This window comes from Cryptotermes secundus, unplaced genomic scaffold (assembly GCF_002891405.2).
Source record: "Cryptotermes secundus unplaced genomic scaffold, Csec_1.0 scaffold446, whole genome shotgun sequence".
NCBI lineage: Eukaryota > Metazoa > Arthropoda > Insecta > Blattodea > Kalotermitidae > Cryptotermes > Cryptotermes secundus.
The window spans coordinates 1,545,066-1,561,327 of record NW_019731271.1 but is presented as its reverse complement, the minus strand read 5'-3'; the positions used below and the strand labels follow the sequence as shown (position 1 = coordinate 1,561,327).

Genomic DNA, 16,262 nt, shown 5'->3' with positions numbered 1-16,262 from the left:
ACAGTTTTTATAACAAATCAGTCACATTCTAGAATCTAACAAACTTCTTAACATTCTGTTTTGGTGGCCCAGAATCATTGCTCCCTTGTACTACAGTCTACAATCTGCAGGCCCTTTATAAGGCTACATGCTGTGCAATATAACACAGAATTAGAACTTGACTACTATATATTGTCAGTCATTCTTGTGTGCAGTCTCATATTGAAGTGTTCTAAAGTAGTTCTAATTCAAATACATTCATGTATCAATTTCAAGAGATACTGGCATGTTAACAAAGTTATACTAACAATGTCACTATTTGCACATGTACAGCATTAAATCAAATGTACATGTGTACGTCAACATATTTCAATCATTTATTAGGAAAAAAGTACATTTTACAAGAGACCTACATGGACATCATCTCTTCCCATGGATAGTAAAAAATGGCTCTGATTATCCAGGATTATTTTCTAGTTTAATTTAACAAAAATACAGTCAGCATTTAATAATACTGGGTAACTTAGAGAGATCTAGTGTAATACATACACTACAGAAAGAATACAAACGTTAACGAGTTCTCAGAATATGCGTAGATTGAACAGCTCATAAATGATCAACACTTGTTACTCACATACATGGAAGAAAGAAAATGGAAGAATTGGAAGTTGAGCCAATAAGCCTTCACAAGTTCCCTAAATATGATGTTCTAATCCACTGCATACTTTTTAAAGGTAAAAAGATCCTTCTGTGCCACATATTCCTGGATCTCAAAAAATGACATTAATTTGGCCCAAGAAAACCGTGCAGCTTGCGTGTCTTAAATGGTTCTTCTTTAAGCAGTTTATTATAGATGTTCTGTTTAGTTCTTGTTATTACCATGACTTGGTTTTTCTCTTCATTTAGAAAACCTGTATAATTTATATGCTGAATCACCAGAAACTGTACAATGCCACAGTTCTTAGTCAAGGCATCATGGATAATTTCATTTAGTTTTGTATCAGTATGACAAAAAAAAATTCTACAGTTCAGTTTAATGAGTAAATTAACAATTTTTGTTTCATATTTTGAAATTATATTCTTATAACCAATGTTGAACACGTTTACTGCAATCATACTTTTAATCCTGATAACTTTTAACAGAAGTCCATTTTTAACCAGTTAAGTGTAACATTCCATGTTTCTATCTCTCCAGCAGTGGGGCATTAAGATTGCCTGGTATTAAATTTATTACTGCGGCGTTTGTGAGCCAATTGTCTAGAAGATGTGGGAGCCTTGACCTCTCACACCCTATGGGCCTACAGGGCCAGATTTACATTTTTTTACCTTTACTGCAGCATTTAATTTTATAATTGTTTTCCCTATTTTAAAATTCAACATCTCAACCATGTGTGATTATAAATTCATTCATCAGTAATCTGTCAGACGACAGGTCCACAGTCTCTTCCAAAACAGTTCCTCCACTTAATGCGATCTAGAGCTGTGATTATAAAATTATGAAAAAAAATCTCTGATCAATTATCAAAGGTCATGTATTTATATTTTCATTTATGTGGCCATTACATTAAAGTTTATATATATTTTTTAGTAACATTCCATATGTTTTGCTTTATTCTCAGAAAGTGCACCACTGTTTCCACTGACATGCAATTCAGCACTCAATACGTGCTCATAAAGGTATGTCTGATTCATGCACATTCACTATATGCAGTCCTGACAGGCATTTGGTGTTTAAAAATTAAACATGATCATAGAAACTGAGAAAACTACCTCCAGCCTAAACACACATGGCTTGCATGTTTGATTATTGTGACATTTTACTATGACCTACCACAGCTCTGGCTGCCTAATTTAAATTAGATGTTTGTTATTGTCGTGTGGGCAGAATCTGGGCCTCATTCACAAGTTCACACCTTCTGTGGATGAATGAATTGTGCAACAGTGTTCTTCCAAACATCAAATTAAAAAGCATTATCTTATACAGACTATGAAATCACTACCTGAATCATTGTTGCAACTTCATACTCTGAAGGTCTTTATAATTATGGTGTATTTTTCAAAACCAGCCCATAGTACACTTTCTGATCATTAAAATCTTATCTTCAGATACTTCTTAGCCACTTGCTGAACCTTGATCCCCTTTCATGCCTCTATAAGTCAACCGCTATTTGATAAAGTTGGAAACAGTGCAGCACACAGGGCCACCCTACAGTTTTTGCAGTTGTACCTTATTTCATGATGCTGACTCTTTTTATAGCAAATAACACAACATCAACACAGATTTTGCTTTCACGCTGTGACAGCAATGTAGGAGGGATAATTAGAAGCATTCATTCTTGTTGGTAGGGTAGTTTCTGGTGGTCTGCCTAATGGTCTCTCTTCTTTTATACAATTTTTTTAAATTAAATTTTCTATAAGTTCCACTGGAAATTCCATCCTGGAAATGCTGCCACTTTTTTTTTTTTTGATGAGGTAAATATAAATTCAAACAACAAATATCAATCAAATGATGGAAGTGCTTTTGATAGCAATTTGTTAGTCTTTCCTTGTGTTGTGATAGCTTGTCAAGTAAGAATCACTGAGGTCCACACCTCCCAACCTGGAATGATAATCAATGACTAGTCTGAGCTTCTCTATGTCTTGCCCTTGAACCCTAGTTGGAAACATTTTATCATGAGTGGTACTTATAAGACAATTTTTTTTTTGTTTCCCACTTCATTATCATTAGTCTGTCTTTATATATCGAAATATGTTCTCCCTTTTTCAGTTTTATGGTCTTTATTACAGCAGAAACACCCTTGCTGTGTTGATGCAAGGTTCCGATAGTGCTGCTCTGTTTGCCGCACAGCTTATGGAACAGATCTGGGCTTGAATACCAGTAGTCCATGATTACACATTATCCCTGATTCAGTAGAGGAGCCATTAGGTGTACAATTACTTTTGAGCTATATGGCTCACATTTTAGGGACTCGTTGCAAACGGCATCTTGCCCAAGGTACGCAGTAAAATTCCATATACAGCCAGCTTCAGCTTCACACAATTCAAATGATTTTATCCCAAATTTAGCATGACAAACATTCCTACCACATAATCAAAGACTCATCTACTGACACATCACACTTTTGGGTATATACACTCCTAAATTTGGCATTTAGGTGATCCAGTATGGGTTTGAGTTTATACAATCTTTTGGAACCATAAGTGGCATCATTATTAACTTTCATTGTACCTCCTCTCACTGAACAAGTCCAAAAATATGGGTGTTCCCAGAATTTTTCTCCAGCAAAACAGCTCATTATCTGATTTCTGGTCCTTGTGACAGAAATAATGCCAGCATTTCATTATTTAATTTCTGTCCATCTCCTTCTAGAGATAGGTCCTACACCTTAGTTTTAGATTAGGTGTGTTTTCCAAAAGTTTTGGGCACACAAATTTGCTCTTGGCTACTACTTCCACAAGCTCTGGTGTACAAAACAACTCAAATATTTCATGGGGTTACTGGCATCTTCTAAATCAACATTTATGCCAAGCATGCCAGTAAAATGGAAAACATGGTTGCTGAGCACCTGACTTTGCCCATATGTCATGCCACATGCTACTGTTGTTACTGACATTTCCTTTTTCATCAGAACTGACACTCAGTTCACCACATGATGACATTTTCCCATTTATTTCACTGTCACTACTATATTTGCTCTCAGAAATATCACTATATTAATTCTCTTGCAACAGTTCATATAACACCTCTTCATCACTCACATGCATCTTCTTACTTCGACCTGCCGTAATGTTTACTTATAAAAACTTGAACCCAGAGCAGCTATCAAGCAGTCAGCACCTCCCTGTCACACTCTGAAGTATCCAGAAGATCTAAGAAGCACACTGCACAAATTTTCAGTGCTGACTGTCATTATATCTACAATGATGCAGTTGGAAACATGCGTGAAGTGTACAGTTGTCATACCCACTACAATGCAGACTAACACATGATGTGTTAAGGTTTCATACCCACTTAACTGGTTAATTTTACCTCACTGACAACAGAAATGCTTACTCAAACCTTTAATAATTTAGAAAAATCACAGCTCGGAGGACTTAAAATTGAGTCGTGGTAGTTATTCACTCCAAACTCAACAGCCTACATAGAAATTTAAGCTCTCAAGAAAATTTTGTGTTAATTTCTTTGTAATGTGAAATTTTTCTGGCTGATCACTACATGCTTATCACTGCTACTATCCAATATGTACATGCTTTAAATTTGAGAACATCAGATTTAAATAACAGTTTCCTGAACATTCTACAGAACTTCTTGCAGTCTTTACAGTTCTTTCATGATTTTATATCTAATGTAGGGAGCTCCACAACATTAAAGAACTGGAAACAACCCAATGAAAGCCTAAATTGTATTCCTGAGAAGTGAACACAATTTTTGGTTGAATGGAAGAAAATCTGATATAAGCAGCTGTAAAGTATAAAAGAAAGCTCTTCCTAAATTTAAACAAGTCACTTAAATCACTATCTCACACCTTCACTCAAACTTCTGATGTTTCATAAATAGCAAAAATAATTGTCTCCAATTCAGACACACATTTGCAAGTCTTTCAGGCTTCTTGAACAGTACAAGTGCACTTTGAAAACTGTGAATATTCACATGTCACTGAAATTACCAAAATCAGCACATTCCACATGTCAGTTAATGGCTTCATTCTGCCAACTAGCAGTGGGTATACCAGTTATGTGGCCAAAGCATTGAATTACTGCAAACTTCAGATAGTTTAAATGTCAGTTCAAGCATTATGGTTTCACAAATGATATGCAATTAGCAGAAAGTATGTCCAATACGTTGTATTTGTTTAGTTTTAAAGAACTAATCGTGTTAAGTAGACTCTTGAGCATGACTAAACTTCATTAATAGTGGTGATTGGGACAGACATGATGAATGCCCTTCTAGCATGGGAAGTTCTACACCAATCAGACAGAACAGTCATCACTATCAGCTGCATAGTCATCATCATCAGAATCGAAGTCTGTAACTGTGAAGGCAGGTTTCTTCCATTTTCCACTATTACCAACACTGCCAGAACCTCCACACATCAAATTAACTGGTGATCCATCATTATGCTTTACATGACTGGTCACAAGCTGGTCAAGATTTGGTGACAGGACATCTACCTCTTCATTGTCATCATCATAGAGGCTGAAACAAGATGAAAATCAATGTGATATAATTTGAAGAAACAGAAACACAACGCTTCCAACTGAAGTTTGAAAACTTAGTTGGTATAATCAGCAGAGGCAGTGTGTAGCAATTTCAGTCAGAGATTTTACATTAGAAAATGAAAATGTAAAAATACATGCTTAAAATGTAATAAAGAGAGAACAAATATTTTACATCACATTTGTGTGTGTGTGTGTGTGTCCATAATACTACAGAAAATAATACTAATTTTTTAAATTTTAAGACATCATACAAATTCTAATTCAGTACCTATCTTGAATTCTGAAGTGTTCACAGGGGTACAGATTTTGTCTCGGTATCACCATCTTCAAATGTAATCTTATATTTCACAAACACAATCAAGAGCAGCTTAATTTTTAATCTCCATTTTGAAGTACTTAATACGCCCCTTCATTAATCAGTTATTTCTTAATTAAATTACTTGCTTTTATCATTTAGTCTGTTGACAAAGTAGTTTCCATAATAATAATCATCAGAAGAAACTTACATGAGACAATGAGAGAGTTGGCTTTAATGTTCATTTACAGGTGATTCATACCTGTTGTTTAGGCTAATAAACATCAAAGATATTATTATTACACTGCTTAGATGTATAAATTATTTTTCCTCATATTTTGTTAAATATACACTGGACAGGAAATGGTTAAAAATGTCATAGATCTTAATGAGGCCTACAGTTTGTGTCATGTACTAATTTTTTTGTGCAGTAATCTACTTTTGAGAAATTTGAGACAGTTTGACTTGAGACTCACAAAATATGGGTTATAGAGTAGTAGTATACACCAAAAGCAAATAAACCACACTACCCCTATAACACTTCATCAGAATTCATTACCATATGTGGTTTTGGGATTAAATCATGTTTCAATACTCGATTCTACCAGACTCAGCTGACAACCAAGGAAGTTCTCTCACAAGCTTCTTCCATATATACGAGTATTACTCTCAAAATAAAGCCAACATATTTACTTCAGTAGAATTAAAAGCAGCAGTCTCTAACTTCTGAGACACTAAACATGCTACCAAAAGCACCTTCAGATAGAACAGTTGAAAGCTTTCGGTATAAAAAAATCTGATGATTTTTAATCCTACTGATACTGATTTGGATCAGATCCTAAGGTTTGAAACTGCTTTAGTTATTTAAAATACTTAGCATAACTTCATGAAGACAATCCTATTTCAGTGTTTATTAAACACACTAAAACCAAGAGTCTCGTTACATTAAGTTCAACAGAATTAAATCTGGTTGAATAGAAGAATATACATCTGTGTGTGTGTGTGTGTGTGTGTGTGTCTGTCTGTCTGTAACACACAACAGGACACAACCAATGAAGATAGAAAAACATATGTTTGTTTGATAATGAAATCCTGTTTACTATGTACCAGAAATGTGTTCTAAAGTCTGAGAATATTCTTTGCCTAAATGTCAACATTTCTCATTCAATGACAAAACAATGTTTCAATAAACACACTGATATAATGATTTATGTATAAATTGAAATATAAATACACACAGAACAATAAACAAATGCAATGCTAATGTTGCTGTCATCATAATACAACTTACAGAATTATTCTAAACAAAAAGGAAAATATGTAGAGGTTTGTCTTATGCACAGACATTCCATACTAAATTGTTAGACAAAACAAACTGCCATAAAATGCACAAAATAAAACTTAAAATAAAGGAAACATCTTTAAATCCACCAGAGAGAGTAAAGAGAAACTTCTAATTCTTTTGTAAAGAACAATTACTGACTTCTGAACTGATGCACCTCCTGAAATGTGGGTTCCCAAAATATATGTTACTCTGAAGGTTCCCAAAATATGGCGAATGCTTCACTATCTACATTTCAAGTTATCCATCAACTGTCTTCTATTAATACAAAGCACAAGCTAGAGCCATAATATTTTGTAATCTTAACATTTCTGGATAAGTTTAAATATGGGTAAATTTGGACAACAGGTACAATTCTGAAACATTTTTAAGTTCTAAATGTTACAAAACCCGTGATCATACACATATATTCAGCACTGTCTACAGAACATTTAGAATTAAAAAAAAAAAGGACTAACTATGGCATTTCTGGATTACAGTAATGGAAAAGTTTCTTACTCACATCCATTTTAGTCTGAATTATGTGTACACACATAGTTTGACAGTCTCATAAAGTATATTGTACTGTGGGAACATCCCACATTATCACGCATTTCCTGCAACGCACACTTTCCACATCACTTTTCACCATCACGCGCGCTAACCAATCAAATTGCTTCAAACGTTCGCATTTATACTGCACTCGCTGCTAGCCCCGCATCTACATCATCATGCGTGCTAGCCAATCAGCGCCCTGCAAATTCTTTCTCCTCAATTTCAAGCTTCGCTCCGCCCACCGAGCAGTGTATAAAAAGGAGCAGCCGCAAACCGGCAGCATCAGTCTGACTTCAGTCTATGATCAAGCCACACTCAAGCGACATCAGCCAGCAGGCTTCATCGCCAGCGCTCGGTCTTTGGAGGCATCGGCAGGCTGTGCCAGGCACGACTGCCTCAGCCCTCCAGCTCTCACACCCGACGCACTGGGGCACCTCTCCTGGACTCGCCAATGGTCGTGTCCCTGTCCAACCCACTGGGCATCTGGCGTAGCCACTGCCTCATCACTCCTGCGACCGCGCTGCGTGACCACGCAACTTCAACTCACCTGCCACACGGCGATCAAGCAACCTCCAGCAACGGCCACGCTGTGGCCAGTCAAATCACCACAACTAACCTCTCTCCCTACCGGCGCGCGCCGCACTACCTCACCTATCAAACATCTCAGCAACCACGGTCCTTTTCAGGACCAACAAACTGTTCCGAAGAAGTGGGTTGTCATCGGAGTAATGACGAACAACAAAGGCAAAACCCCACAGTACTTTGTGTTTGTGAAATTCATCCATCCTTCAAAAATTACACATTCTCTAACATTTCTCACAACAAAACTGTCACATAAATAACAGTGACTAATTACAGAACATTTCCTTTTTAAGTTTGGTGGGCGCATTTCCTATGTAATGTCTCCAAAGAATTGATATTGTGGCACAAGGGCTCAAAGCCAGAATTCTAGAGTGAGAAGAAACATCCACTGCTTGGTTACGGCATGATAAACAAGTGATGACACTATTAAACAAGCATTCTTTGCTATCAATGGTCAATACCCATCACATGATCCCAGCAGCAGTTACACACAGGCTTCCAGTTAGCCTAAACACTGATACTGTAGCCGCTGCAGTGCAACAGATAATGATAGAGCTCAGTGAATCTGTGTCAGAAAAAGACAGAATAACGGTCATTACAAAAATGGTGAGTAAAGTAAAGTTGTCCCTGTGCTTAACTAATTAAACACTATGCCATGAAAGCATATGGGGGAGTGAATATATAGATCCACATTTTCTTGACCTCGGCATTAGCCGGAGGTGAGTGGTCAGCTTCACATGCCAGGTGCCTTAACCCCAGGGGAAGAGCCCCTGGTACCCATGTAATAGGAGGGTTGGTGAACCCCAGAGCCAGTCTGAAAGATGTGGAGAAGAGAAAATTCTTGACCATAATGGGACTTGAAATCCAACCCCTCGGTCATCCAGCCTTTAGCCAGTCACTATACCGACTATGCTATCCCAGCTCTCCCATTACAAAAATGGTACTGAATTTAAGAAACGAAATGGCTGCTAGTGTTCATAGGCCTTAAAAAATTCATAGCATTTAATGCAATTGGCATATGGAGGCAGAGCTGTGAGCTAGGTAAACAGCTGCAAGACTTACATATAGATGTGGTTCTGCTCTCAGAGACACATCTTCAAACCTTATGAGAGGTTCTTTATTCCAAATTATCATTTTATCGAACTGACCACTTCCCAGAGAGAAAAGGTGAAACTGCTGCTGCAGTAAGAAAAGGCATTCCCCACAACCATGTAGACCTGCCTCTGCTTGTTTGAATAGAAGTCACAAGGGTTTGCATAAACTGGTAATAGTAAAGTGCAGTCTCTAAGTCACAGGGCCATGCCTGGAATGATGCAGATATCACTGAGCTCATAAACTTTAGACATAACTTGCTACTGGCAGGAGATCTGAATGCTAAACATCCATTTTGGAATAGCATACTTTCCAACCTTTCTAGGTGCAAAATGACTGAATTTACTCCATATAAATAAGTTTGAAATTTCAGCACTACAATGTCCCACTCATTACTCTCCTGCAGGAAATGGTGATGTGTTTGATATTATTTGCACAAGAATGTCTGGCTGTCAGAAGTCATGGTCTCTGACATTCTGGACTCAGAACACCCTTTCCAATCATTTTCCACTTGCTGGATAATACTGGAACTAGGTAGCTTTTGAACACAGTTGACAAATTCACAGACTGTGAGTGGTTTCAAAGCCTGGCCTCTGAAATAATTTCACCTAGAATCCAGTTGAACTTGGCAGAAGCTGATAAAGCAGCCAGTCACTTTACTGCCATTATAGCTTTGGTGTACAGGCCAGCAACAAGCAGAGTTACACTCTCAAACCTTAATAAAGATCTCTCTGCTGTGGAGAGTCTGCTAAAATATATGTGGAAGTTAAGGAAAATGTGGCAAGTAACCTGGGACCGAGCATGTAAAACAGCAGTTAATTGAATCTCCAAAACCATCAGATGGATGACCTGTAGAAAGGCGCTAGAAGGTGGGAAACAAAAGTAGGGAACTATGAGGTCACACCTCAAGCCCTTTCACCTAGTGCAAAATCACTTCTGAAAAGGTATGGTCCAAAGGTGTCATCCAAATGAGAAAGCCGTGATTGTGAATTGTTCAGAAAACCAGTTCACATCTTATGACCTGTGAGATAATAATCATGAGCAACAGATGGAGAGTGGAGTCCAAGCTCTGCTTGGATCTGCAAGTGACACCCTGTTGGGAAAAGTAAGACCATGTGATATAAATAAATTAGCAAATTCATTGAAATTCACCTTAAATTTCAATAATAACATGTTTACAGCTGCTGTATTCTTGGATCTTGAAATAGCTTTCAATACAGCATGGCACCCTGGCTTGCTATATAAATTATCAGAATTCAAAACTTTGATCATTCTAATCAAGCTTATTAGCTCTTTTCTTTTTCAGAGAAAATTCAGAGTTTCAGTCCAAGGTGAAAGTTCTACACAAAGGGTTATACAAGCTGGGGTGCCTCAAGGTTCCATCCTGTCCCCCACACTGTACAGTGATATGCACGAACAACTGGTGTCTATCTAGGTCTCTTTGCTGACGACACCTGTATGCATGTGACAGACCACAAACAGGGTTATGTTCTCAGAAAGCTACAGAAACATCTCAGTGCCATTGAGATGTGGTGTGAGTACTGGAATACAAAAATCAATGAAGATAAGACTCAGGCCATCTACTCTTCTCATAGACTTAGGCTCCTTGTGGCCAATCTTACAATGAATGGATGGAATATCCCCTATGTTACTGGTTCTCAAACTTTTTACCTCTGAGCCCCCCCATGACAAGAGAAAATACTCTCTGGCCCCAGCCTGTTTTCTTATCAAAATAGAAGCCATGGTATGTTTGACGTTTTATTCAGTTTATTTTGTGTTTTTCTACATACTATTTAGTAGTTTTCTTACTCAAAATTAAAGTATCACAATATTAGGCCTACAATAAAAATTAGTTTTAACACTTGCAATTAACCAAAATATGTATTGAAATGAAACGATATTTAACTAACAAGTATTTAATTTTTTTTCTGCAAAGAAAATCAAACATTTAAATGTCAAAGTTCAGTATGATGGATGGGCCTGCTTTTGAGAACAAAGTTTATTTAAACGTGGTGTAATATCAGAAATGGCCACTCTAACTTCTTTAGCAATATTTAGCCTTGAACGATACTTTGACTTTATAGCTGCCAAAGCAGAAAAGCCTGCCTCGCATAAGTAAGCTGTTGCAAAAGGAATCAGGATCTTCAATGCTTTTTGGCTCAAAGTTGGGAATTCCTTGCCAATATGTATTCAGAACTCCAACAAAGATAATTACTTAAATTTACTTTTTGATGAAGTATCACTAGTGAGATCGATGAATTGTTCTTGCTCATTTACATTCAGATATGATGGCCCAGGAGCATTTTCGAATGGATTTTTAACCCAATTAAATTTATCAAAATCATTGCAAAAGTATTTTTCGAAATTAACTTTCAACATTATGAGATGATCAAGTAGGCAGCTTTTTATGCCCATTGGAAGCACTGGATTATCAGTGTCTTGTTCCATTGACACTAGAGTAGGGAACATGTCTAGCGTGTCTCTTTCCATACTGTTTCTCCAGAGCTCTAATTTTCTCATGAATGCCTTTACTTTGTCATTCCAAGAAAGTACAGTTGCCTCATTCCCTTGAAGTAAAGTGTTGAGGATATTTAGTTTCTCAAATATATCTGGGAGGTAAGCCATTTTCAATAAAATTATCCTTGTTGCTGAAACTGTCTGCCAGATTTTCCCCATTTAAAAAACAGAACACCTCATGCCTCAGCTTAAACATTCTCTTTAATACCTTGCCTCTTGAAAGCCATCAAGCATCACTAAAAAACAACAGAGCAGTGTGTTCGGCACCCATTTCCTCACACAGCATTTTAAAAATTCTAGACTTCAGAGGATTTCAGAGGATACAGCTATTGCCGAACCATCAATGCTGTCTCTGGCATATGCATTTTATAATTGCCGGTAAAGAGAATAATTATTAGTTATTTTGAAATTCATGGTAATTAAAGCCTGTACTCATGAAAAGTTTTTCTATATGTATTTTTATTTTTTGTTACTTTTCTAATTGATTTAGGGCAGTTTTAATTTTTATCTGTAGGAAAGTATGCTGCCCCCCCCCCTCCTGGGGGTCGCGCCCCACAGTTTGAGAACCACTGCCCGATGTCAATCATGTAAAATAGCTAGCTGTAATCTTCGATAAAAGGATTACATGGGGACTGCACAAAGAAATGATTGAATATAAGGCCTTAAGATCATTAGAATAACTCCCTGTTTAAAAGTGAGCATTTAAGAACAAACATTAAACTAACCCTCCGTAAGATACTGATCAGATCATTAAGGACTTATGCTTGCCCTGTTTGGGAATTTGCAGCAGACATCTACCTCTTAAAACGGCAGTGCCTATGATACCAGGTTCTCCACACCAGTGGAAATTTTCCAAGGTGCATATCAGTCCATAGTTCAACCTTCCGCATGTATATGATTATATAACAAAAATGTGCAGGCAACAAGCAGAAGTCATACAAAATCATGAGAATCAACATGTTCACAGTATATGACAGCATGAAGCCAGACGTATAAAATATAAGGGGTTTAAACAAGTTGGTGGTCAAGCTTATGACCATTCAAGTAACTAAGCTGCCACTGTAGCACAAGACATGTAAGGCTTTGCAAAGCCTGTACTGACAAGAGGATTTGTATATAATGTAAAAGGAATAATATTCAATAACATGCCATATGTGCAATATGTACACTTGAGTCTCAAGGAACCTCATGCTAAGATGAACTGATTGGTGGTAATCCACCAGTCATAAAATAAATTTGACTTTGACTTTGAGTTGAGTTCAGGGACAGGCAGTCTTCAGTCAGTATGAGAAAGGAAGTTCTGGGCCCTGGCTAGGAGGCCATGGGCAGAGCAGTACAGTCTTGAGTCAGCAGTTAGGAAGTGCAGATCTTGAGCCATAAAGATGGAAGGAATAGCCCTTGATAGAAGAATGTACACAGGAAATGCCTAGTTGAGTTGTGAGACAGGTGCCAGCCAGCAAGGACTGGAGCCATGGAACATGGAACTGAGGATTCTAGAGCATTGGGAGCTGCTGCCAAGCAACAATTGGTGAAGACATAGCTGACTGAGAAGACTTAGTGTGTGCCATAGTGAACTGTATAGAGTTGCCATTCTTCTCTAACATATGTCATTTGGTAGACAGTTTATATTCAAAATTCATGTCTGCATAAGCAGTGTAGAATATATGCCTTTGCAGATGTTAGGCATTTTTTTTTTAATTCCACAAATTTCTTTTAAATTTTATAAGATGGCTGAGGAGTATCATAAAGGTAGATCTGTCATAGGACCTGCCCTGAGTGAATCAAGTGAATCACTGACATTTCTGAGAAAATGTGTCAGCAGTTTTTAATGTTACAGAAAATCACTGAAATGTTTTAATACAGTCATTAATATTACTTGGAAAATGTTTTTGTTACCAAACTAAAAATTAATTTGCCACATCCAAGCCTTTAAATCTGTTATTAGCTCTCAACAGGGAGAAAAATAAATGTACTTTATATAACTTTGTATCAGAACAATTAGAAAATACTGCCCCAAACAGTTCTTCTACTGTTGTGATCATATTCTTTGCCATGGAAGCATGTTTTATCAAGCCATTACATAGCAATGGATGTCTTCACAACATTTGACTCCACAAGTCTGACTTTTAGGCATCACGTCATGATATCCTTATTTCAAAACTTTCAGCTTAATTACACTCATTCCCCTTAAAACTATTTTCTTCAGCAACAATGTACTGCTCCCATTACCCTTTCCACATTTGGAAGTACTGTTCAGATAATGTTTGTTGAATCATTCTCCCTTCATCTGTTGTATTTGCAATGATGTCCTCTACAATTTGAATCCTTTAGGAATCATTTTTATTTAGGGAAATAGAAATAATCTCAAGGGAATGGGTCAGGCATATAGGGATGTTGTGTATTGACAGGACTTGAACTTTTGAACCAATAAGGCTATGAGCAGGTGCACTGCCATGATGGAGGTGCCATGTTCTTGCAGTCCACATTGCTCATTATTTTATTTTTATTGCATCCCTCACACACCTCAGAAATTCTAGCTAATAAGATTAATTAATCATCTGACCCATGGTAACACACTTATAATGAATAATGTTTCTGTAATTGAAAAAAACAATAAATTAACACCGTGTATATGTGGTATTAACACCACATATACACGGTGCCAAATCCCAGAAGACTGCTTTCTTCATAGTCACCGCCATGAAAGCCTCAAATCTTACATAAATTAACACTGTTTTCACTTTTGAGCATACTTGTCATGTATTGTTTTTTTGGGGGGGGGGGCACAGTGAATAAGTACTCGCCCACAGTGATGACTGTTATTCAGTTTCAACATCCATAAACCCCAAGTCTCTTCCCCATGGACAACTTTTTTCAAAACACTTTCACCATTATTCACTCAGTGCAGGAGATCTTTGCAGACTGAAACACATTAAATTATTTGATCTTCCACTAAGAGCCTTTGCACAAATTTCACTGAGACTCACTGCATCCCTAATTTTTCCATAAAAAATGCATGACATGAGCTAGTGGTTGTTCTGCTATCTTCTGCTACTTCCCATAGAGTCAGTTATGGTTTCCTTAGATAATGGTATTTCATTTGAGGAAGCAAATCCTTTCTTGAACTGAAGTCTGGACCAACCTTTTGGCATTTGCTGAATTTCATCCATTTTGGAAACGTTTGTGCCATTCCCTTGCTACCATTCTGATCATCAAGGCCTCACTGTTAGGAGCTTTGCACAACATTCTGTGGATTTCTGTTGATCTTTTTTGTAGTTTGACACAAAATTTCACACAAGTATTTTGTTTCTTTATGGATGTCCTATCACAGTGCAGCCAAACCAAAACTACACAATCATGCAAACAACACACAAAATGAAATGTCACATGAGCTGTTTGGAACAAATTGCTTAAGTAGGTTACAGTCACAACTTTCGGCCATTCTATATGCATCTACACACATGACTGTTGACACTCCACATAGTCAATCTTGGAACCTTTGTGTAAACCTATTATGCACAACTATATGTGTGTATCATATTTCTTACACAGGTAATATGGCAATCAGTGATATCAAGGGGGAAACTTCACTTACAAGCAAACATCTGGTACCCCAGAAACTTATGGTTTTGTAGTGTAAAATATGACACAATTTCTGAAGGGCAGATTAAATTATGCAGTAAACTGAGTACTAAATATACCATGACATGATGATTGAAAGCTGGAATAGCAGAACAAAGAAAGAGGCAGCCATTGTTATGCAACAGCAGAGGAACCATGGCAGCTATGTTTTCTATATGGTTCATACCAAGGCTACGTAACAAGGAAAGGGAATCGGAGGTCAGTCAGAGGTTAGTCACCCTTGAGTTGCATTGTTAGATGCTTCTAGTGAAGACACAGCAGACTGAGCAGACATGGTGTTTGCAGTAGTGATATGTAGAGAGTGTGGATTAGTGAAAGTATTATAATTATTTGTAGTTGCAAGTTATTAGCATTCAATAAATCCAGTTTTCAATCCAAACCCCACGTCTAGCCACTAAGTTATGACAATACACAAGTACTGAAATGGCTTAAGAATTTGCATACTTCAACAACATATCCTAATACATAATAATTTATAGTGGCAAGAGAACACCTATGTAACCTACACCAAAGTAATTCAGATCAAAAGGCTTGTGGTCAGAAAAATATATCTTATCCTTTAGAGGTTTCTGTAACTAATAACTTTACTCTCTGTCATGGATTCCTAGGCCAGTGAAACAAAATTAACAAAGCACAAGGTCCTGAGTAAAAAGCAAACTGGACACATTCAAACTGCAGTGTCAAGAATATGTTTTACTTACTAAGTGCCAGTATGATGGCTACATTTCATCATCCAACACCCTGTAAACACCAACAATGATAACAGTAAAAGTATAAAACCCAAACATGACAATGAACAATTCTTTCAACATGCTGTCAATTAAGAGACCATAAGAAAACAAACTTACTCCTTTCATTTCACCCAGCATAAATAAGTGACATATATTCACAATCTGCTAAGTATAGAAGAATTTCATTTAAAGCTTTTCTTAATTATTTCAACATTTATTTTGGTCTTGTCATCTGTCTCATATCATTCATGTCAATGATTCTAGATGACACAATGACAATTGTTGAGCTTTAAGAGCTACACTGAGATTTAACATGATGAATGACTGA

At 37.0% G+C, this 16,262-nt stretch overlaps 1 protein-coding gene across 4 annotated transcripts in view; it reads right to left on the bottom strand.

Moving 5' to 3' along the window:
• Positions 1-1,493: 1,493 nt before the first annotated feature.
• LOC111866812 (serine/threonine-protein phosphatase 2A regulatory subunit B'' subunit alpha) overlaps positions 1,494-16,262 on the bottom strand; it is a 116,237-nt gene continuing 101,468 nt past the window's right edge. For 3 of the 4 annotated variants that reach the window (XM_023856091.2, XM_023856093.2, XM_023856094.2), the window contains exon 12: positions 1,494-5,176. In XM_023856091.2, the coding sequence (XP_023711859.1) occupies positions 4,951-5,176 (226 nt within the window). In that variant the 3' untranslated portion in view covers positions 1,494-4,950. Of the gene's footprint in view, positions 5,177-15,904; positions 15,945-16,262 lie in introns of all 4 variants that reach the window. The other variant, XM_023856095.2, reaches the window with a different exon arrangement.